General features: G+C 27.4%; 2 protein-coding genes and 1 long non-coding RNA gene across 4 annotated transcripts in view; 2 read left to right on the top strand and 1 right to left on the bottom strand.

Moving 5' to 3' along the window:
• The first annotated feature begins 1,094 nt into the window (after nucleotides 1-1,094).
• On the top strand, nucleotides 1,095-10,768 carry LOC132948963 (uncharacterized). Its single transcript, XR_009665064.1, has 3 exons — nucleotides 1,095-1,254; nucleotides 1,394-1,514; nucleotides 10,201-10,768. It is a non-coding gene; the product is annotated as an uncharacterized LOC132948963 (long non-coding RNA).
• Nucleotides 7,155-26,337, bottom strand: part of LOC132948961 (SH2 domain-containing protein 4B-like) — a 31,488-nt gene continuing 12,305 nt past the window's right edge. The window contains exons 2-9 of one of the 2 annotated variants that reach the window (XM_061019681.1): nucleotides 13,016-13,206; nucleotides 12,786-12,942; nucleotides 11,718-11,916; nucleotides 11,328-11,475; nucleotides 8,759-8,861; nucleotides 8,521-8,651; nucleotides 8,223-8,420; nucleotides 7,155-7,541 (exon numbers count right to left, since the gene is read on the bottom strand). In XM_061019681.1, coding sequence (XP_060875664.1) covers nucleotides 7,417-7,541; nucleotides 8,223-8,420; nucleotides 8,521-8,651; nucleotides 8,759-8,861; nucleotides 11,328-11,475; nucleotides 11,718-11,916; nucleotides 12,786-12,942; nucleotides 13,016-13,199 — 1,245 coding nt within the window. In that variant the 5' untranslated portion in view covers nucleotides 13,200-13,206 and the 3' untranslated portion in view covers nucleotides 7,155-7,416. The remainder of the gene's footprint in view (nucleotides 7,542-8,222; nucleotides 8,421-8,520; nucleotides 8,652-8,758; nucleotides 8,862-11,327; nucleotides 11,476-11,717; nucleotides 11,917-12,785; nucleotides 12,943-13,015; nucleotides 13,207-26,337) is intronic. The other variant, XM_061019682.1, reaches the window with a different exon arrangement.
• On the top strand, nucleotides 16,254-24,437 carry LOC132949671 (uncharacterized). Its single transcript, XM_061020662.1, has 2 exons — nucleotides 16,254-20,267; nucleotides 22,226-24,437. The coding sequence occupies exons 1-2, from the start codon at nucleotides 19,936-19,938 to the stop codon at nucleotides 23,124-23,126; spliced, it is 1,233 nt and encodes a 410-aa protein (XP_060876645.1). The 5' UTR covers nucleotides 16,254-19,935; the 3' UTR covers nucleotides 23,127-24,437.

The raw sequence follows: 26,337 nt of genomic DNA on the forward strand, positions 1-26,337 counted from the left end.
AAAAATTCCAAATGTAGTATGTACTAATGTAGACAGAACTTCTGACAATTTAATATAGGTTAATAGAAATATTAGGTATCATAATCATTTACCAAATTGACAAAGATGGTAATAAAACCATAGATTTTAATAATACTAGGTAGTAGGTAATAATACCTAAAAAAAAAAATACTAAATTATTACTAAGTAATAATACTTATAGATGACTAGGGACATATAGGCTACCTATAATTATAAATAATTATAAAGTCCAATCTTCAATGATAAATCGATAAATGCCATTTCCCATAGGTATCTATACCTACCTATAATATATTTATAGCTTTATGTAATAGGTACCTACAAAAATGTATAATTGCGCAAAGATATTTTAAAAGTACCTACCTACCTAAATGTTATGAATCATGATCATAATAATATTACAGCCTTCAAGGTCCAAGGCAGTTTACTGATGATGCTGCTTAATAGCTATAATATTATTGTACTTTATTATACTTGTAAATTGCAGGTAGTTGTATTATTGACATTTACTTAAACTATCCGTTTATGCATTAAAATTATGAGCCACTATCAATGGCGTGTGTATTACCTACATAACTTTGTATGTGAAACAAAGTCCTAACCTATGTAGGTACACCGAAAAGGCGTTTTAAATTTTAATAAGCCGGCATAATAATATATAATAATAACAATTATTATATGTTGTTAATTGTTATCATAATATGTATATGTCTATGGTTTGTAAAGTATTAACACAGAATAATTTATTCTGTGGAATTAATCAATTATCAAATTATCAAACTTGTAAGAACATGTAGTATAATAATATTATGTTGACACATGTCACACATTTTCAATATAATAAAGTGTAATTATAATGTATTTTACTAATGCACAAAATAATTTTAGGAGAAACTCGAGCCCCAAAATTTAAAGGCCTGGTTAGCACTTAGCAGTAAAGCGTACCTATAATAAAAAAATTTTCTCATCTCCCTGTGAATATTAAAAATGGATACCTAATATTGTTCTGATAAGTGATAGGTAAAGCATATTACACTGAGTGTCAGACACTCCAACACTTGACACATTTTGTTAGTTTCAAAACACTTGACACGTCATGTGTTAGTTATGCCACGGACGGTTACGCTAGTATGTTTATGCAGTTATGTATTAATATATTATACGAATGATATTTGCATATGTTACGATTTTAATTATTGCATTTTACTATAGTCGTGTGGACCCATCATTATGGTGAGATATAGACAATTAGATTTAAACCTTTAAATTATAATTATTAATTGTCTATATAGGTACTATATTATATAATCACTTAGAGAATAGTTGTATTACCTATATAAAATTTGTATGTTACTACAAAATTGTATTTTAGATTGGATTCTGGGCGAAGCGATGAATGTATTGATTTACCAGGACCGGCGCTAAGTATTTTGTCGCCCCGTGTAAGTAAAAAAAAATGCCGCCCCTTTCAACAAATTGTTGCCATATAATTGGTATGTACATAGGTGTTTATACAAAATTAACAAAATTAATTATTAACAGGTTATATTGTAGGAGATCAAACGGTGAAATTTTAAAATAACTTAAGGAAATTTAATTAATTATAAGTAGGTTCATTAAGGCACAATAATACCTTTATTTAATAAAAACAATTAAATATACAAATAATCAACTTATTTATTTACATTGTTACACTTCACAGTTATACTTTAACTCATTTTACATTGATGTGTGTTTTTTTATTTTTATTTTTATTTGTGTCTGTGTAGTATGTACACGATAAGTAGTCGAAATAATGCTTCGATTTTCAACTGCAGTATATTGTTCGACGGGAAAATGAATCTAGTTGGTGCATTGGAGAGGTGAAAGTTTAAAATTCCTAGTAGGTAGTTTTAAAAATCACCGAGACAGAAAAAAAAATTTAGGAAAACGGGATTTCTACGCAAAATCGGTCTTCGAAAAAATCGATTTTGGTTTTTGGTGTAACTCTAAAACAATTTACCTTAGTTACATGCAATTTTCACTGTTTATATTAGCATACAATTTAAAATTAAAAAATTAAAAAAATTAACAAATTAAAAAAAAAAACAAGATTTCTTATAATTTCTTGAAGAAAAGTCCACGAGGACGAGGGGGGTCTGATCTCCACATCCCCTACAGGGCTCTAGCCCCCTTGTATAGGGCATTATGACCCTACATCCACTGATTATCAATCATCAATGTACCCATGATCTACCTACTTAGTTTAGTATAATATAGATATCTAAGTATAAGAACTTTAAAAATGTGATTAAAATAATATTTATATGACACGGCCCGAGCTTTAATAATTATTTTGGAAACTAACTCAATGTGAGTTGAATTAGGCTTAAAAGAATATATTATAAACAAAAAAGTAAAAACTAGGTAATGAGGATAATGGGCATCCACCATGCATATGGTGAGAAGGTTTTGATAGGGAACTCATTGATTCCAGAATCCAATAGTTTAATATCTTTCTGCACACGGGTCCAGGTGGAAGCAACATTTGCTACATGACGCAAGTGTAACATTGTATCACACATTTGATTCCCGCGGTTAGACCAGTATTATTTAGTCATATTTTTTTTAAATCAGATTTAAAACAATTTTTTTTTTTTTTATTCATTTGAAATATACAATCTATACCTATGAGGCACAATGAGTACATGCGATGAGTGTGAATACATATATACAAGTTATATTAATACATACTAACATAAACATATATTTACAAGAGACATAATGGGTTGTGAGAAGCCATCCATCAATGACACTCACTTTGGGTATTTATTTTTTTTTTCTTATATTTGATGGGGGGGGGGGGGGGGGGGGGGGTGAGAAGGTCACGACACTATTTGCGTTTTAGACGCCTAGGAGGATTGCCAGGAATGTTTGGGACTGCGAGATCGCGGATTAGTGGATTACTATTGGAGGACAGACGGTTTTGAAAACGCTTGTAATGTGCTTTAGCTTCTTCCTGGACAGTTTTCATTTTTAAGTCGGAGTGGATAGTGCTGTTCGAGACGTAAGGTGGAGCATTGAGTAGTTTCCTGAGGGCTAAGTTTTGGAAGGTTTGGATTTTATTAAGGTTAGATTGTTTAGCATTACCCCATAGCTGGATGCCATATGTCCATACTGGCTTTATTAGGGATTTATAGATGAGTAGTTTTGAATTTAGATTAGTGTGTGTGTTATTATTAATGTATGTTTTGAGCAAACGAAAACGAGCATTAAGATTTAGACGCTTAGATTTTATATGATGAGCCCAAGTTAACCTACGATCTAGGGTTAGACCGAGGTATTTAACCGTTTGAGAGTTGGAAATTTGGGAGCCAAAGATGGAGACAGCAGGGCAAGGTAAAAGTCTAAGAGTGAACGTAGTATGCACAGATTTTGTTTGATTAATTTTTAACCTCGATTTAGTGTACCAGTCTTCCATGAGAAATAGATGATTTTGTCGGTAGCTAGAAGCTGTAATGAAAACAATTTAAAACTTATTAAATACAGGACAAATAAACATTATTTGGTAATAGAATTAATTTGTTTGGCATAAAAATATTCACAAAAAAAAAAATATATATACCTACCTAATTCTTACAGGGATTAAGGAAATAATTATTGTTACCCCAACAACACATTATTGTGGTTTATGACTGGTCTTCTAAATGCTATATACTATTATATAGCCTTTTCTCATATGTTTTATTTATATTTATATATTTTCTGGAACAATTAAAACACAAAATGTATCAATTATACTTAGTTATTTTTTGCATATGAAAGTTTCAAATTTTCAATAATAACTGATAGGTAATCGAGGTAATTTTAATTGGAAAATTCAATTATTTATTGTTCAGTGTTCAATGTTCATACATAAATCATATAATTATAGCTTATGGCGCCATGACAACGCGGGGAGTTAACTGCTGTTATATTATGTATAGTTTATATTATAGCTACAAGATAAAGTAACCGACGATCTCTATTATCTGGGTTGAATAGTATTAATGATTGTAATATTTTACAGCAGACTTTATATCCACATACACACACAAAGAACACTTGTATCATTGAAAAATCAATACATTCATCATTCCGCTCAGAATCTAAAATGAATAAATATACTTAACTTAACTTAAGTATAATTTATTTATAAATGGAAAAAAATCGGGTACGTGGGGATGCTCTGCTGTAGGTATACATTAGGTGTCTATAGAGTCACTGACCACTGTAATGGATGTGTTAAATTTGAATTCATATCAAATTCATATCACAATAATCATTGTTGGTAGGTATACAAAAAACGATTCCGAGCGAAGAGGATCTATAATATTACTAAGAACATTTTATGATATTATTATGCTTAAAGTAATTTATTATACTATTATATATCAGTACTACACTACTACCAGGGGCAGATCTAGAGTTAGGAAACTGTGGGTCAGGACATTTCGAGGGGCCACTTATTAAAACCAAATTAGAAATCCATACTTGTGTAATAGGTATATAAAACAAAAAAATTCATCTATACTGTATGTGTTTATTCGAGGGTCCAAATGTCCAACTACCCAAGATTTGAAAAGAGGCCAATTTGATCAGCAAATATTAACCTGAACCCCCCTAGATCCGTCCCTGACTACTACAGTAGATTAAATTATATTTTTGCCAAAAAAATTCAATTGAAAATGTCTATGAGTACTGTATTGTAGAGTATACAATATATGCATACAATAAATAATAATGCACTTACTCTAAAAGTCTCAAGTACCCAAGAATAATATTTTAAATTTACAATAAAATAACTAAAATCGTTATTGTTTGTGTTATATGCAATTTTGTCTAAATTTGAACTTCAAAAGGCCGGAAAAAAATAACTTTATTTGTATATTTTTTAGATTTGTTGGTTGCTGCAGTATGAATTATTTATGAGAATCTTTGTTTTAAATTGCCTATAGCTATACAAATTAAACATTTTATAATTTTTTAACTACAAATTTGAAAATGTTGAAGAGTTTGATAAATTAATAATTTTTTTAATTGTTAATTGATTGTGCAAAATTTTACACATTGAAATACTCATCTAAGGCTTAGATAATAATATTACCTTTAAATTTTATAAGAGATCAATTCACTCTAATTTAATCAAGCTTTTTAACCTAACGAATAACTTAAGGGGAATTTTGTATGAAAATTTCAAATCTTAGATATACATAGAAGTATAGAACAATTTTTATACAATTCTATAAATTGAAATAATTTACTTATTTTCGTGATTTTGATTAATTTTGTAGACATTTTAACTACAGACGTTCATAACAATTATATGTAGATATACGCTCAATTTTTTTTAAATTTAAACTAACAACAACTTATGAGGAACGTTGTATTACATTTTAAAGTTTTTTTGGCGAGCAAAAATTTTTTTATCAACAATAATTTAAAAAAAACGAATAAAACTAGACATTTTCTAATGCCTATAAATAGCTCAAAAATGTTATGGTGCATAGAAATTGCTAATATAAACATTCAGTGAAAATGACATGCATCTTTAGAGTTAAAATAAAAAATAAAATCCTTAATTTTTTGTCTGTTTTTCATGACGCTTTTGAAAACTATTTGGAATTTTTTCCTTTTGACCCCCAAACTATCATCTAAATTCCCTTTTTACCAGAAAAGCAAGAAAAAAATTTAGTTGCAGTCACCTATCACCTATCTCACTCTTAATTTAACATTAATCCATTTATTATATTATATTGATTGTATTGATTAATGTGTGTTTTTTTGTGTCTGTGTACACGATAAAAAGTTGAAATAATGCTTCGATTTTCAACTTTAATAACTTTTCAAGTGGGAAATTGAATCTAGTTGGTGCATTTAAGAGGTAAAAATTGAAAATTCACAGTAGTTTTAAAAAACTAGAAAAAAAAGTAATAAAACGGGAATCCTTACGCAAAATCTATTTTGGATTTGGGTATAACTCTAAAAACAATTACCGTAGATTCATGACATTTTTACTGAACGTTTATATTACGTTTATTGCACGTTTATACACCATTCGAAATATTTTAACTCATGATAAACTATTTATAAGCATATGAAATTTTATGTTGATAAAAAAATGTTTGCTCTGTTAAAAAACTTGAAAATGTATTACCAAATTCCTCATAAATTATTGTAAGTGGAAATTAAAAATAAAGTTGACCGTAAATTTACAAACATATTTTGTTCGCTAAGTAATATTATAGTCTTCACTCAGAATCATATTTCGTATACAATGATTTTATATCATTAAATTCAAATTTAACAATCCATTACAGTGGCTTCTCTAAACACATAAATACATAATTAAAATAAATAATTTGTGGTTTTTTTTAAGAATATATTATATGAAAATACAACTAAAAAATGTACTTAATTTTGCAATAACTTTTGGGTGGCCCAAATCCTTTCATTTCCGAATATGCCTACACTAGAAAAAAAATATTATACATTTTACATTTGTAAATTGTAACTACAAAATAATTTACATGTTTTCGTGATTTTGAAGGGTTTTGTAAAAATTAAAACTAAAAACAAAAATAACAATTATGTATTTTTGATATTTTTAATTAAAAAAATTCTTATGTTAAGTCCAAATACTTATTTTTAGGTAAGAACAATATATGAGGAAACTTATATTAAAATTTACAAGCTGTTTAATTCACAAACAAGAGTTTTATCATGCATAAATCGAAAAATAAATATATACCTACATTCATACCATATCATATTACATATTATGTACCTTAATTTTTACTGCACATTAAATTCATAAATGTGAAATGCATTTCAGAAATTTCATATTTTTATTTAGGAACTTATCTATTATCAAAAAAATATGCCTAAGTAGTCAATAATATATTTTTATAACGCTTTAATTAATTTTGCCAAAATTAAATTATTAATTTGTTTTTTACGAGACTATCTCAATTTATGAAGTAAAAACCAATTATAATATAATAGATATATAATATATATTATTTATATAGCTATAAGTTATAGTTATAAGTTATAGCACTATGCCACTATAGCAGTATAAACAAAATCAGTAGTTATAATAAAATAAACGTAGCTAGTCGGTATATAATTTGTGTATTTTATTTATTAAATACAAATTAAAAACACGATTATAGGTAGGTATAGTAGTACTTCTAAAACATAATATATGTAAAATGTATAGTATAAAATATAACATACAAAATATGTAAAAGGTAAGACAATATAATTTTAAAAATATTAAATTATGAGGAATTAAAATTTATTTTATATTTAACATAAAAACACGTACTATATAAATATAGTAGAAATCATTAGATTGGTTTTAGTTGTAGGTATTCATGTTTTTAACAATCCTTGGAAAACGAGAGGAGGTAAATTTGTTGTGCGATTACATGGTCTTAGTAATAATTCTTCCCCAGTCTTGGTAATTGGCATATTTCGATGATAGCTGACTAATTCACCTAAAAAAATATATTATGTAATGTACGAGTGTACTGCACAAAACCGTATGATTTTGGTAATCGGTACTTAGTGCAACAATTAATAATTTATGATTGCAATACAATATTGTATATTTTATAATAATATGAGTAGGTATACCTATTACAAAATAAATTAATCATTTTCAGTAATCTTTGAATAATTAAATAAAAAGATATAATAACTTACCTAAATTTATCTATCATATTTAAGTGTAAAATCTATAGACTATAGAATATAGATATATCATAGACGTCTTAAACTATGTACCCACTAAACATGATTTATAATTGATAGATAAAATCACATGAAATAAATTTAATGTTCATAGAAAAATAAAATAAAGATAAAAGGAAAATATCATTGTAAGATCGACAAATTATTTGTTTCACATAGAACTTAGAATTGTACTAATAATAAAATAGATGGGGTAGATTAGGTACCTAACTATTTATAAGGATACATTTTCCTTTTAATATTCTGGCTGGTTTTTTTATATAGTTCCCCATTTTAATACTTGTAATTTAAACTATACTCTAAAGTCTAAGTCCTATTTATTTTTTAAATAATAATTCATAATCGAAAATTATCAACTAAAAGTTCGTATTTTCTTCTTTTATCTATATAAAACATTTTATTTAAAATAATTTGAAATAACTCACTCAATGTGTTGTGAGATATTTGATTAGTCCCTAAAAACTGATAATGACCATTAGATGCATCTACCAAATAATGTTTGCAGCAATCATGATCTTTGTATGTGATGGCGTAGCCCCAAATTCGTTCGGATAGTCGAACTAGAAAGCTACCCACTGGTTCGTTGACGAGTAAAATTTCTGCTTCTTGTCGTGTTATGAGACCTAATATAAATTAATAAAAATTAAATAATTGTGAACACGTAACTCATATAGATATACTATAGTATAACATATTATATTGCTATTTAAAACTAAGGTATACCGTGGAACCAAGTGGCTATGGCATTTTTATCTTTTTCAAATCCAGCTCTTCTGGGAATTTCTTTCGCTCTAAACCATTCAACAACAGCTTTTTTACTTGATGGCTTGGAGGAATTCGGCACAAACACTACACTAAAATAAAAATAAAAATTTCTTTTTATAACTATATAATATTACATTATAAAATATACGGTTTTTAATTTAAATATGAATATACATAATAGGTACATGATACCTACTTAGAAGGTTTTTCTGAAGTATTAAGAAGTGACCTTCTATGTTCTTCTCTAGCTTGACGTGCAATTTGTCGAATTTGTAATTCAACTTCTTTAGCTTTTTGTTCTAAAAATATTTAAATTTAAATTATTATGAATATTTTTTAACTAACAACTGACAAATAGCAAGTATTCCAAAAATATTTCTTTATTCTATAAAATCATTTTTTAATATTGAACTTGGGAAAAAATCTTTCTAGTTATTATAAATTATAATGAAATTGATATTATATTAGTTATGTTTTTTGAAAAAAAATAATCTATTTTTTTTATAGAAAAAACGTATTTTTGTTATTACTCATGAGTCATAAGTACCTAATTATTAATTGATACGTCATATTATATTCCGACTATTCATAGAGACACGCTTGAATGCCATACATATAAATGTATAATACCTACGTAACTTATTGGAGCATTTAATGAATAATTAAATATTTAAAATTGACTACCAATTTGCTATATTCATTTGCTATCCATTTATAATATCTAAATATTAAATTCTATATTGAATGTATAACTTATAATTTAAGAGTCATATTTATTGAATAACCTAACTTAAATTAACTTATATAATTTATAAGTTATATAAGTACCAATATATAAACATATGTATAAGTAGTAAGTTTAAGTACTGTTAGCATTTAGACCATAATAATAATATAAAGTATGAACCATTTGTACTATGTATAAAAACATACCTATACGGCTATACGTTTAATGTTTATGATAAAATTAACAACAAATATTTCCTATAAAACATTAAAATTATAAATCAATTATTGTATAGAACTTCTAGTCAAATTCTAAATTAGAATATCTTCACATTTTCAATATGTTCTTTTTTCGTATCTAATTCAAACCTCGTTTTTCTAGAATTATGCCATTTTATTTAACTGTTTTACATTATTCCAAGCAAATTGAAAATGGGGTAAATTAGCGAAGATATTAAAACACAATTATAGTTTTAATGTGCAAGTTAAATTGATTTTTACCTTTAAGTTGCATTACTAGGTATTCCTATTGAACAATTTCTACAGATAATTCATATTTCGCGTGTATCTCTAATAAATGTCTAAGTTTTAAACAATTTTAGTATAAAAATAATATTATATAAATTAATATGATTTAGGTTATTATAGTTCTTAATAATTGTGAAATAATAATGGTTTAGTTATAACTTATAAGACTTGCCTATTTGGAAATCTAAGCCAATATTAATGTGCAGAATGCCAATTATAGTAGCTTAATATTGTAAAATAATTTAACATCAAATCCTTTAAAAATTAATACAAACTATTATATTATATAATATAACTAACTATTATAATAGACCTAGACTTTATATCTAGAGGTTCCTTAAATTTTCATCGTACATCCCATTTTGACAATTTTTTTAATTTCAGTGACCCAGACACCCACAACATTGAACTTTTTTTATGTTTCATTGTTGAAAGTTATCGTTTTGATAACTATTAGTATTGAGTATATATTGTATATATATACTTAATGCTATTTGGCACGTCACCGCGGCACATTCGTAATTTTAGTGGATAATGAATAATGATCAATGACAAAACTAAATTCGAACATCAACGAAAAGTAATTAATGAACAATATAATTACATGAAAAATACTGTGTGGGTACCTATTAAATACTCGTATTTATACAAAAAATATAATATTATCTTTTCTTTTAACACGATGTGTTTTTGGGCTGGGTTTAACTCTTTGTATTTTTCGCGAGCCCGATTTTTTTAACGCTTTGTTCATTGCTATAGAAACGCAAATCAACAATAAAACGAAAAAAAGGTGGACTATATAAATGTATTAATGTAGGAATTTGACGTTAATTCATTTTCCGTGCATAAATTACATACCACTTTTAAATTGTACACTTGTTACATATAAGTTATGACTAATAAGTAATAAGTAATAATTAATATGAAGTACCTACGTGGTAGCGATCCATAATTTATTATAATATTATTATATTGTAGTTTTCCAAATTACAATAGTACCTATATGATACTATCAATATAATAAGCTAATTTACTCAAAAAAGTAGGTGTATTGTTTTTTTAAAAATATTATTTATGTATCATGTATTCATGTATGAGTATTGTGTTCATATATTATTTAAATTAAATGAATTTCAATGTTTCTAGATTTTTATATAATTTTAATTTAATATAATATTATGAGTTCAATACTATTTAATAAGTATAATATCGTTCTGCTATTTTCAGAGCTATTTTATGTAATATGTAACTTATCACTTTATCAGTATTCACTATTCAGTTTAATCAGTACCTAGGTATTATAGATTATTGTAATTAGTCATAAGTTAAAATTTAAAAATAGTATTACAATAACAATTTATTGTAGCACATGATTCATATCATGTAATTTATTACACATTTACACGACTAAAAAATATAATTCATGACATATTGACATGAATGTTCAGATAAATATTTTATTTGTATTATGAGTTAATATTGTTATTTGTTACGTTTTGCTTAGTGCTTACTTTGTTCTCTCCAAACAATTTCTTGCTTTTTATCTGCTTCTTCGGCTTGTCTTTCTTCTTCTTCTTTTTTATTTTTCATTTTGTTATAGATTTCCGATGTCCGTTCTTCCATTACTCTATGTTCCCAATTTCTCACACGCTCGGACACCTGTACAACAGTTCATTGAACTTTATGTTCAGGGGCTCATCGAACGATTGGTTCCACTCACAGGTATATACGATTTACAATTAGTGATACAAAACATACACAATATGATCAGAAGGCTATATTATACATCATATTATGTTATATAGTATAATGCTAAGTATCATTCATTTAATCATAATATATATAAATTCTCATAGACTTAGGTTATTTTATTATTATGAGGTATAGTATAAACTAAATACTTTGTTGAACGACAGTTCTTTTAAAGCCCCACGCATTGGTTGTGTGGCTACACATGGTTTTCTCGCATTTCTAGCGTTCAGATCTTCTACGGAGCAGTAAATCTCTTCAGTCGCATGCGAATATTTATTTTCAGGAGGATTAAATTGAGTCTTTGCTTTGTTTTCCAACATTGCCATTAATTCAGATTCCACTTTTAATCTAGAGTGATAAAAATTTAAAATAAATGACAGTACAGTTTAATTGATTAATAATTATTTTAACCTATTTTATTTAAACTAAAAATCGATTACATAAATATCGATAATCGATATTATAATTTATAAAACTTATAAATGCTAATAGGTGGTATATGCAATATTCATATATTATACTAATTTTGTAAATGTAAAAATATTATAAAAATGAAATGTGACGTAGTTAGGATTATGTTCCTTGGAAGGGGTGGATAATTCGTTAGGCAAATATCAAATGGGTGGCTTTGCTCCCCTACGGCCCTACCCACATTATTCCAATTATATCTTTTTCAAAAATACTTTAAACTTTAAGGAAATTCAATACCGTGATTTTCTACCGTTGTCTAACACACGCGTGGTCGCGTGGCATAGGATTTTAGACGTGTTCTTTACCAAACAATTTGATCTAATAAAGCGATAAGAATTCTAAAAACAGATTTAAATTTTTTGACAAGTCTACTTCAAATTGACTTTCCCGACTTTTTGATTTTAATTTCTTCAATAATTAAAATATTACAATTTTTTAATTACTCTTTTTCAATTTGTGGGATAATATTAAAAATGTAGGAAAGTTAAATTCGAGTAGACTTGACGATAAATTCAAATCTGTTTTCTTGCTTCATCAGATCAATAAATTGGTATATGTTTGGCAAAGAACACGTCTAAAATCTCATGTCACACGTGTGTTAGACAAAGACAGAAAATCATCAGTAGATTCCCCTTAGTATAAGTTGTATCATCACTTGGGGTAATACAATTTATACATAATTCACTACCTTCTGTAAAAATATAATGTTGTTACCGTACAGTATTCATAAATTAATAAAAACGAACCGCAATTGTTCAGTCTCATGTTCTGCTTGTATCCTTGCAGCTTCTCTAGCCTCTTCTTCGATTATTTGCTCAATAGTCTTATCATCCTTATGCTCACCCATGATCCATGTCCAAGGATTACCATTTGTATCTAACATCCATTGTACTTTTTTATTATCTACAATACAACCCAGTTAATTCAAAAATAATTCATTATAGGAACACATGATATATTATTTCTATATCTGTACATTGAATTTTACTTTTTTGTCGTTTTGGATATGCGGGTTTGATGCCCTCGTCATGATCCCACACACTCCAACGTCGCACTTGTTCTTCGCGCATTCTACAAAATAGAGTTTGTTTTTGCGTTTCGTCTAATTCCGCCAGCAGCTCTGGATCAACGTACATGTCTTTGAGAATCTGCTGAAGCATGGTGAATCTAAAATTTAAAAACAAGCAATTTAGATGGACTGTTTAATAGTTTTTTGCTAGTTAAACTATAGATAATTGATTTTTTTCGACTGGTACATTTAATTCATTTTCTTTTTATCACGCACCGTTTCGCCAACTCGGAGTGAAAGTGAAGATACTGTATTTTATAATTTATTTTTATTTTTAGATTGCCAAATAGGTATACAATAATTGTTTTTTTTTATATTATTAAATATAAATTTATTACAACTAATTTTATATAATTTTATTCTAATTATTAGATACCATCCAGGTTCTGCCTAAAATTTTCTTTTACATAATGATATATTTGGTATATTATAATAATTGACACATATTAAATATCAATGCAATTATTCATAGTTCAAAATTGTTTTAACCAATTACAAATGTTGGATATAAATATAATAACAATTAAGAATTATTATCGATTTAGTATTTTAACTGCTGTTTATTTTAATTTAATTCATGTAGGGTTAATGAGTACAACTCATTTCTGTTCTGCTTGGCTGATGATGACATGTTTAAAAGATACCTAATCATTGTAATAATGAAGATCGTTTACGCAATATAACTATTTATTATAAAATAGAGAAAGTAACATGTATTAACAAAAATATTATGTATGTTATATATTGTTATGTTTATTCAGTTATTCCTTAATCCTTAGATAAAAAAAAAATGTTGTTCGTTTCGGTCTTTTGAATTTTAACAACCCTATTATAGCACATAACCTATGTGGCTATGTTATCAATATTTTGTGGTGTACCGTGTACACAATTAATATATTGGTACAAAAATGGCATTAATATATCACAAAAGTGAATTAAAATTTACACAATATACAGTCCAAAACTGTGTTCTGCAGGATCTATTTATCAGGAACATAGAATAGTTCTTTGTATTCAATATTACAATATGTTTCTATTCGGCTACTCTTACGTACGTAGACTTCAGTAAAATTTAAATTCAGTAATATTTATAGTATATACTTGCTAAACACACACAGTATAATAATATAATCTAATATTACATTAGTACATAATATATGGCGGTGTTATTCAATCAGGGTCACTTCCGCATCAATATTTCAGAAGGTATACCTACTATACTTACATATAAGAAAGCGTGTCAGGGCTAATATAGTAATATAGGAGCTTAAAACACAGCATTTACGTCATTACTAGTTATTGATAGTTTCGATATTTATCCTATTGTTACACTTTAAAATTGAAATGATAATCAGTTTTTTATTGACGGGTTTACAACGCACTTTATTACACATGAATGTATATACGCGATGGCTACGACATACGTCTGCTGTCATGTTTCAAATAATATTAAAGGTACCTACATATATACTGCTATATAGGTACCTACCTTTTTCGTTAAAAAGTGAATATTTACTAACTGTATTTTGTATACGTAGTCAATACAATATGTACCTACCTAATACATATAAAATAAGATATACAAGGACTGGGTGACTATTGAGTGAAAGGGGTGTTCTAGCAGTGTTTAAACCAGTTTAAAGAATATATTATAATATATTAGCTAGCATCTCCATAGGAAATACATGATGTAATTTTTATTTTTGCATTTTTGTACTATATTTATAGACATTATACGTTTTGGACTTTTTTATCGACTTATAAGTATAAAACATTTTTTTGGTTAGTCAGAAAGTTAAAACATTTAATGCAACATCTCTCATAAGTTATTCGTATAGTAATTAAAAAATATCGAAACTAGGTACATAGTCATAATTTTATTTTGAGCGTTTGAAGATAAAACTTTAAAAAATTGGCTAACTATTTAAAAGAAAAAAAAGCTGTGCAAGTGGGTTACAAGTGTGAAGTGGGTCACTGTAATGGATAATGTTAAATTTGAACACAATGATAGTACAATATAATTGCATAAGAAAAACGATTCTGAGCGAAAACGGTCAGACAGTCCATGATATTTCTAAGTATTGATGATATTATTGTGAATCAAGTAATTTATATATAACCTATTTACGTATTACGTGGAACCTTGTTTTAAATTTTCAATTCTTAGCTATAAAAGTTGAACATTTTATAAATTTTTAACTACAAAAATACAAAATAACTATAAATTTTTTTCTTTTGATATAGGTATACACTATACATACTTATGAGGAATCTAGTATTACATTATCAAATTTTAGATTTAAAAAGAAAAAATTTTTATGAATTTCTAGCTTAAAATAATTTGATCATTTTTGTGATTTTACATATTTTGTTAAAATTCGAACTTCAAATACTTATAAAAAAAAATTGTGACTATGTATTTTTAAAATTGTTTAACTGCCATTGTAACAATATATATTAGAATCCTTGTATTAAATTTTCAAGCTTTTTTTTGACATTTATAGAAAAAAAAACTAAAATTATTGGAAACTTAAAATGTCTGTATACATACAAACCGTATTAAAATATTTTGAAACATTTTTCGCTTATAGAAAATTCGAATATAAAAATTCAGTTAAAATTGCATATATCTATCTACGGTTATTTGTTTTAGAGTTACACCAAAAACCAAAATCGATTTTGTTGCAAACCAATTTTGTGTAAAATTTACAGTTTTTCCCGGCGCTTTCGAAAACTACTGGCAATTTTGCGCCAACTAGATTCACTTTCCCGTCGAATAAGATACTGAAGTTGAAAATTGAAGCATTATTTCGACTACTTATCGTGAACACAGACACAAATAAAAAAAAACATCATTGTAAAATAATACATTCATCCATCGCTCCGCTCAGAATCTAAAATATTAACCGTAGAGACTTTAAACTTTTCTCTATTATACCTACATAATATAACCTAACCCTTCATATACCTATTATTATTTTTATACTCAATGACATTTTAAAAATATTTAGAATAAATTAAGCTATAATCATAATTTATACTACGGACCCCATTCACCTCGTTCTTCGATAATAATAATAATATATAATATTATAATAATTAATAATAAAATTGATTCATTATTATTAATTTATTGTTGTTGTCCTCCGGAGTAGTACCTATTTATTACTATATGATTATTATTATTATTCCTACCTATAGGTATTATTGTTATTATTTTTAATTAATCGTTTATCGCATCATAATATTATTATTTTTGCCATGATTGTAAATGGAACTTTTGTGGTTTGGTTGTTTCTGGAACAGACTACGTCACCTACGGTCAAAAGTCTGTCATAGAACACGGGTTCGCCACTATACGATGTTATCGCCGACCAGTTGCGTATAAAAGCGCATTCGACCGACCAACAATCAACTAGTCTTTCATCTTAGCCATCCGGGTAGACCTAAAGGTACCTACTACCTACGCCATTTATAGTTGAACGATTTCACGCATTCGTGCCGTGAGTACTCTCCACTCGTAGTAAGAAAGACCAATTCGTGAGGACCCTACATGAACCGGCCAGCGGCCGATCTTTGTAATCGATCTCACCGGACTCACCGATGTTAATTTTCTTTCTTTTGCTTTCTGTATAAGTATTGATTGAATTCTTCAAACTCTTTTATTCGTTTTTTCTGCTCATCAGTATAATTTTCAAATAATCATACTCTTTGTAAAAATATACTCAAATTTTTAAACTTCTAACTCAAACCACTTCAAAACCTTGAACTTTTATCGCTCTCTCGCTCTTTTTTCTCCCTCTTGTATTTTTTAGTCCATCAGTCACATTCAACAATTATTATTAACTCGAACTCTAACAAAAAAACATATATTAAACACATTCGAGGTTTTGGATTATTTTTTACTGCTAGAAAAATAAATTATTAATAGTAGTATAAATAAATTCTAAAATATTCTTATAGAAACAAATACTAATGAACACACGGTCTCCGCCCATAACCGTTTGTCGTTTGCAATGATTTATCATTTAATTCAAATTGAACACATTCATTTTGACCTACTCAATGGACAATGACAAGCCTAGAAACATTTACTATATAAAGCCGACCGACTTCCTCGGTTTTTTAAACTATAAACCTTGATCTTGGTACCTACTACCTACCTTAGCATAAATGTAAGAATTACATGAAATAACAAATAAGGTGATTATAATTTAATCTACCTAAGAATAATCATTACACAGAATACTTAGTTCTCACATAATATATAAACACTCGATTTCGCATTAAAATGTTGGACATTTTTACCATTAATGCGCATTGCGCATCTACAATAAGTCGTGCAATAATTATTATGTTACTATACCTATACATATATTATAATATTATATTAGATTATAATACTACCCACGTTGTTTTTTACGCGACTACATAATATTAATATGGACGTAGCACATTTTGTTTCGTTTATGATGAGTATTAATCCGAGTTAAATGATATATTATGTTTATATTGCCATATACAGCTCTATTATGCTATAACCTATATGATGCGTATTATATATTATATACTGCGCACACACGCATATCTGCAGTATAAATTTGTGTTTGATAAGACGTACTTCATCCATTTCGGCTATATGCGATGCATTTTTTATAATCAAAAAGGGAAAAAACGGATGATGATTAAAATGTACAGTATATTATTATCACTAATATTAGTGGGAAACAACTCATAAAATACGTGTAATAAATCAATAATATAATAAAATTGTTATGCTTTCGGTGTGACAACTAAATATCAGGACATATTTATGAGCTTACCAGCTTACGACGTTAGTCATAGGTGAACAAAACATCGCGTTTTTCTTTCTATTCACATATTCAGACGTCAAGCCTTATATAATATATAGATACTGGAGAGAGACACGGATAAACCGACATAATAGAGGATGTATTGTGATATTGCGAACGTCATACGATGGCGCAAACAATATATTTGGCCGGGTAACAAGTAGGCACCCGGAATACAAAATAGTAAACATGGAACGCCTTTTTTTTTCATTATTATTCATTTTAACGGGCTAAAGCCTAAAAACGGTTTTAAATAAGCAATAAGCATAATAACAAGGTGCGTTTACACAGAAACAAAATAATAATACAGATGAAGAAATTTAACATTGAACAATTCATGAATATTATAATAAAACGCATAATTCACATAATATAAAATCGTATAATATAATAATTAATAATACATTATATTATAATAGATACTGACGTGAGTAGGTATCTTGCGAAATGCTTATCACCGTCGACTATTATAGTATTATACTATGCAAAGCACTATACAGTTAATGTACACTGTATGCTTAGTTTATAGTTATATTATGGTCTATGGTAGCCGGTAGGGTTTTGGATTTCTAGAAAGTTGTCATGGGGAGTGTAATAATGGGGAATCATAAGCCCCTACTGCCGGCCATCGTTTGTGTATCGTCACAGTTTATCTGTTCCAAAATATCGTACATGGTTTGCGCATCAATACATCGAACATTATATATGTGCAGTATATAAAGTTATTGAAAATTATATAAGTTGAAAGTACATCAAATATAAAGAACTTTTAATACCAAATTCTGATTGAACTTAAAAATTCAACAATATTGCACAATACTAACTCACACAATAAATATTTGTTTACAAAATTGTTCATAATAATGCCGGGTTGCATGAACAATCACATTTTTGAATCAATAGCGAGCTATTGGTCATTTAAACATGATTTAGTGGCATGATTTTTTATTGTTATAATTTTTTTATTTTTTTGTTTTTTTTTTAACGAAAACACACATTTTTAATTCTTTATTCTAAAACAGAATATTTTTTGGAGTTCTTTGATGTATAAAAAATTGAATTTTGGACAAGTGGATTATGAGTTAATGAGTTATATTAATTATACTAGTTAACTTATATTAAGTTATAAGTATTTAAAGGGGTGGAGTGGTACAGGGATACCCCAAAAAATATTGGTCTACTACTTCACTCATCTAAAACTTTAAATACTTATAAGTTATAAGTAAATACAGGATTTATATTCTCTTAAAACACCTAAAATATAATGCTATAATATTCCCCAAAAAACCGAATAAAAACATATCGTCTAGACTTAAATATTGTGTACGTCTGATAAAAATGTTGGTGTATGATTTTTCCATTATTTTACCGATTATGTTATGATTCTCTTAATATACTATTGATCGTTTATTGCGATATTCATATGGTGTGCTGGAGGTTTATATACTTTATACCTAGTGAGAACTGAGAGTTTTCAGCTAGGAATACTAAATTAAACACCTGCGTTGTAATAATATATACCGCAGTGGAATGTGTTTAACATAATAATAAAATATTATTTTACTACATGTCCATACCTACCTACTTTTCGAGTGTCACACGCATAGGTTTTTCGTTATCAATATGTCCATCTGAGCTTATATATTATTATCATGTTTATTGCTTATATACATTTAGTTGAAATTTACAATCGCCTCGCCCCTAACCGATCGTGTGGTCGGGTGCATTGTTTGGCGTAACAATGGCTGCGACGGCACGTCTTATATTATTATTATTATTATTATTATTATTATTATATTATGGTGTATCGCCTGAGGACAGAAAAATAATGAAATAGATGGAGCGAAGAGAAGGACTAAAGGTACGGCCCCACTGAACGCGATTTGCGATGCAAGCGATTATGCGAGCGATATTTTCCAGCGATTTTTACGATTTTGGTGGGGCCAGTCCCGCGTTTTTATTGTTTTGTGGCGAATGGTTTTAATCGCCAAGATGACTTCGTTCAATTCAAACCGCGTGCGTAAAATACTTTTATCCGAAAGTTCTGCTTCAATAGAAGCAAAAGTTGAAATGTTTAAAGAACGTTTATGGGTACATGAATTAAATACAAATAGAGAAAAAGAAGGTGAATATCATACTCTTTTTTCTAAACTAAAAAAGCATCCAGACAAGTTTTTTGAGTACTGCCGTATGGATGAAGAAACTTTCAACATAGTACTTGATGCTATTAAAGATACTATACAAAAATCAGAAACAAATTTCCAAAAGCCTATATCATCAGAAGAGAGGCTTTTAGTTACTCTGAGGTAAGTAAATATCAAATTAAAACCTACATTTTTTTTACTTATAATTCTAAATAATTAAAACAAGTATCAAAACATGTTCAAAACCAACTTGGTCATATATTAAAATAATAAGTAAATTAATATTAAATGGAGGCCACATAAAAAAAAATATAAACATAATTAAATTATGACAGTTGATTACAAATGTAATAACAATATACCTAATAGAAATATTTATTTAGTTTTTAAAATTACTAATGTACTGTCTAAAATTATACATAGAAAATAGGTAAATAATGGCTATAATGCATATAGTCAGTCACAAATATTTTATTTAAAAATATATGTAATTCTTTAAAAATCTGCAGGGCATGAAATCGGTTTAAAAATCAATTATAATTATTGGTAAATTCAGGGCTGAAAACCGAAAATATTTTTTCCAATTTCGTTTTCAGTTTTGATATCGGTTTTTAACGGTTTTAAATTTTAACCAGTTTTCAAAATCGGTACCTAATATCGGTTTTAAAACCTGGGTAAATTTAATAAAAATTACATCAATATCGATATATCTATCAACATTGTACTTATAATCAGATTCACAAAATTAATAGGCTACTGGTATTTTGAATTTTTCCAAAAAAAATAAATCAAATTTTAAATTTAGATTCTGAACGAAGCGATGAATGTATTGATTGTACGATGATGTGTGTTTTTTTATTTTTTTATATGTGTCTGCAGTGTACCAAATAAGTAATCGAAATAACGCTTGGAAATTCACAGTAGTTTTCAAAAGCGACGTAAAAAACAAAAAAAAATTAGGAAAAACATGATTTTTTACGTAAAATCGGTATTGATTTGTTTTAGCTGATTATGTAAATTTTAAGTTTCCGATTTTTTTATTTTTTTTTTTCTATATATTTCAATAAAATGCCATTCGTTGTGTTAAAAATCTTGACAATTTAATAAAGGTTCATAATATATTGTATACCTATTATATACCTACAATGGAAGATGAAAAATATTAAAAATAAATTCACAATTTTTTTTTATTAGTATTTAAAGTTCGAATTTTGACAAAATACCTACGTAAAAATCACACTCAAATTATTTTGAGTTAGAAATTCATAACTGTCTTTTTTTTAAATATAAAATTTGAAAATTTAATAAAAGAATCCTCATTATAAGTTTGTTTACCTTTATCAAAATAAAATTTTTACCTGAAAGTCAAATTATATTTTTATGATCGTGTGGAGTTCAAAGTTTTACAACATTGGATATTCTGGATATTCACTCGATTTTTTAAATAGTGTTTTCTTATTTGGTTATACTTCAAAAACTATTAACTGTAGATACTTGCAATTTATACCATATGTTTATTTTATCAATTACTATACTTGATAACATTTTCAAAATATTTTGACTCGTTTGAGCTGTATGCAGACATTTTAAATTAAAATTTTTTTTTAGCTTTTTTCTGTAAATGTCAATAACATTTTATTTGTTTGGTCAATAAGCGTGAAAATTTAATACAAGGCTCCTGATATTATAAAAATACCAGTTGAAAAATAATAAAACACACATAGTCATAGTTTTTATAAGTATTTTAAGTTCAAATTTTGACAAAATTTATCAAATTTAAAATTAAAAAAGGATTTTGTAGTTAACATTTATACAATTTTCAACTTTTATAGCTAAAGATTGTAATAGGTAAATAAGTTATTTTATTCATCATAATATAAACATTGAAAATGTTCAATAGTCTTCAAAAGAGTCGGGGAAAACAAAATAAAAAAATAAAGGAAAAACGTGAATATTTACGCATAATCAGTTTTTATTTGTTTTTTTGTGTAACTACATGTCATAAATTTAAACTACGTTACTACTTATGTCTAATTGTAAAACAAATTATTTCAATTGCAATAATATCAGTTCAACTAGTTTAAGTTCAAAACCTATTAACCTTTAAATGTATGTTTTAGATTTTTGGCTACTGGTTGTAGTTTTAGAAGCTTAGCTTTCACTTTTAGAATGGGAAAAACTACTATTTCAAAAATTGTAGTAGAGACATGTAGTGCTATTTGGGATAAATTATTCCCTACTTATTTGCCGGAACCTACAGTTGATATGTGGAAATCAAATTCCAAAAATTTTTATAAAAATTGGAATTTTCCGAATTGCCTTGGAAGCATCGATGGAAAACATATAAGGATTAATCAGCCACAAAATTCGGGTTCAATGTACTACAATTACAAGCATTTTTTTTCTATACATCTACTTGCTGTTTCTGATGCAAATTACAAATTTGTGATGGTTGACATTGGTGCGTATGGCAGGGAAAGCGACGGCGGAGTTTTAAAAAATTCAGAATTTTTCAAAAAACTTCAAAATAAAAAACTGAATATTCCTAATAATGCAGAACTTCCAAATACCAACATCAAAGTACCATACACATTCATAGGCGATGAAGCATTTCCATTATTAGTTAATATATTACGACCATATCCTGGCAAACAACTCATAAATAATAATAAAAAAAAAGTATTTAATTACAGACTTTCACGGGCAAGGCGCACAGTTGAAAATACTTTTGGTATTCTATCCTCGAAGTGGAGAATATTAAATAAAGCCATCGAAACTAATATTGAAAATGCTATTATAATTACAAAAGCAGTATGCATATTGCACAATGTAGTATTAACGCATAATAAACAACCAATACAAAATATTATTCAAAATTTATCTGAAGAAAAAGTTGCTAATATCTCTGACGGCAGAAGAAATAATAGATTTAGTACAGATGCCAGAGACACTAGAGAAATATTCGCCAACTATTTTATTAGTGAGTATGGTTCAGTTCCTTGGCAAATGGACTATATTTAACAGTAGGTAGATAATGTAACTTTGATAATATCATATAGATATAGATAGGTATTACATTTTTAAAATATTTATTTGACTTTTGTCACAGGTATCAATTTATTTTTTAAATTTTAAAACGTTTAATACCTATAGGATAGGGACCTACCTAGGTATTATTATATTTGATCATTTTTTTTTTTTTACTTTATTTCGTTATTAAACTTATTTACCTATAGTGAAATATACTGCAACGATGTAATTGTTCGTCAATTTTAAATTTCAATCAAATCGTGTTACTATTTTAAAACCAAAAATAAACTGGAATAATCATTATTTTCATTTAAACCGTAGGTCTGGATTATTTATATTTTGTATTTGTGTACATTATAATTTATAAGTAACTGCTCGTATATTAGACTTCGACTTTATTATTAAAAATAGAATAATTACATATGGTAAGCTTATTCAATTGATTCAAATGTAATTTCCCAATCGGCTATCTATAATATTCTATCGAGTACCTATCAACCTATTCTTAACTATTTTAACTAGTGTACTGTGTAATTGATTATAGTATAATTTATAATTTATAGTAAGTTTATACGTACTAATGTATACATTTTATTGATTAATAATAATTTTTAATAATTTTTATTTATAATCAATGTATATGGTTGACGGTTGTATATGTTCAATAAGCTATAAGTATCAGAATAATATTATATTGTAATACCAATAGGTACCTAATGACTGATGTACGATGTACCTATACTTTTTATAAAGTTTGCAATATTGCTTATAAATTATAATATTATTTAATTATTTATTCCTTATAAGTTTATATAACTTATACTTACTTTTAAGTGTTTAATAAATAAAGCTATATGCCAATATACGTAATATGTGAAATATTAAAATAAAGTGAACTTGGATAAATTTTGTATTTATTTTTGTAATATAACCTGCATTGTACCTACTTACCATCTACAATCATCTCTTTGCTTAAATCAGACCAACACTGTTGAATAATGGTCCTACTTCTATGACCAGCATGGCGAGGGTTCCAGATTGGTTCTTTTAAAAAAACTGCTGCAGCTAATTTTTCTGGATCAACCGACATCGTGGGCTTTTCAAGAGCGATTAATCGCATGAAAACAAACTATTTTGATTTATTTGCGTTAAAAGCGATATATCGTAAAACGCAAAACGCGAAACGCTGACAGTGTGGCCATGTCATAGTTATTCTATAGTTTTGATAAAATCGTAAAAACGCAAAACGCAATCGCAAAACGCAAAATCGCAAATCGCGTTCAGTGGGGCCGTACCTTAACGTTTTCGTCGTTATTGTATTGACACGCTGCCTGTGACAATACCTAACTGATTATTTCCACCGCCATCGGATAAGTAGCGATTTTCCGCACTGCGATCGATAATCAGCCCTGCGCCTTGTTTTATCGCCTTCGCCTTTAAATGTTCATAATATTATATTCTAAACGAACTATTACGCAAAATGAACGATTTCGTCGAGTGTTTACTCTGTAAGTATCTACGACTTATCTATATCAAAACTATAGAGCGGTGTCGTTGGACCAATAGTCACTATACGAAACCCGGCGATCTTAAAAAAAATATTTATTGATGTGGGTGTATTATAAATTATAATACAATTAAAATGTGGATTCCAGTTTGCACTAAACTAATACAAAATATAAACCATCTAGTTACATATCATGTAATGTATGAATAGTAAATGAAATCGAAATGGACTTTAATATCATAATTAGAGATTGCGTGGACGGTTTTGGCAAATAAATATCAAACTAATATAATTCTGAGTACATAATAGCCATCGATAACAATTCATATTATATTATATTACTCTATATAGCAATATATTGTAATATGATCTATGATAATAGTAACAATAAGACCATTACCGTTATGACGTAAACCACAATAACCATTACACATATTTCGGTATTCGATAAAACGATGTCTACAGTATGCATGCATCCAGCTATTCCAGCTGCTGCGTAATATGACGGCTCGAATAGTCACACAGACCAACAATAAAATATCTTTTTTTTATCGATAATAGTATAGCCAGTATAGGTATAGGTAGGTATACCAGGACATTGTTTACAACCAATAACTACTAGCGAGTAATATCATCGTGCCTGTAGTCCCAGTGACTCTTAGACCAATACACCAACATATAATATTATTCAAACTAAGTAATAATTTTTGTTATAATATTTGGACTTTGTCTAAAGTTTTGGAATTGTTTTCTTCCAGTTGGTCAATCCATTGGAACAATACACTTATAATATACTACATACTATAAAACTAGGTACGTAGGCACTATATTAAAATATTACATATGTATTCCAGATAAACCTCTTTATAAAGAATATTAATAATTGATTAATTAATCATAATTATTTAACTATCGATTTTACTATCAAGCTTTACTTGCATTTTTTATCTAAAATAAATAATAATATATTTATATTATGTATTCCTATATATAAAGCTAGCAAACACACGACTATAGTTTTTTTTTTAATTACAGCTGTCTGCTTTAATAAAAGTAAAATTACTCTGCTTACATTTTGTTGTAACAGGCTCGAGATATTGGATGAAAACCATGATTGTAAACTAATTTACTTATTTCGATTTTAACGTCTTTATTTTATATTTATTGATGACTTACCTATATAATAATATAATATATTATATTTACTTATGTTAGGTATATTCATTACCTATCATCGTTATAAAAATATTATTAATTATTATGAACACAGAACACATGAATTATTTAGAAGCGATATGTTGGTACTTTAAAATGATAAATTGTTTATCAAAGCCAAGTATAAACTTTAAGTTGTTTTAATATATAAACTTAATTACGCATGCTACCTAAATTATAAAAGTCTCACAAATTATTAAACAACCGAACTTTAAAAGAAAAAAATTTGTGAAAATGTCAAAAAATAATATATTTTATAATCCATCGATAAGTTACATAGTTTGTTTTAACACAAACATAATAAATGTATGCAACAATCGCCAACGCCATGGCGTCACAGTGATTTTTATGCGAAAACTCGTAATTAACTACAGTAGAAGTATATACATATTTTATGAGCCGACAATTTTCGGAATAGCGTAGACAAAAGGTATATGATATCATGCGGGATCGAGCGCCATAGTATCCCCGCCGCCAAGT

The sequence above is a fragment of the Metopolophium dirhodum genome, chromosome 7 (assembly GCF_019925205.1).
Source record: "Metopolophium dirhodum isolate CAU chromosome 7, ASM1992520v1, whole genome shotgun sequence".
Taxonomy (NCBI): domain Eukaryota; kingdom Metazoa; phylum Arthropoda; class Insecta; order Hemiptera; family Aphididae; genus Metopolophium; species Metopolophium dirhodum.

Excerpts from the sequence above, each read along its gene's own strand:
- LOC132949671 (XM_061020662.1), top strand. The coding sequence starts at position 19,936 with ATGGTTTTAATCGCCAAGATGACTTCGTTCAATTCAAACCGCGTGCGT. Across the intron at positions 20,268-22,225 it reads AGGCTTTTAGTTACTCTGAG|ATTTTTGGCTACTGGTTGTA; the intron begins GTAAGTAAATAT and ends TGTATGTTTTAG.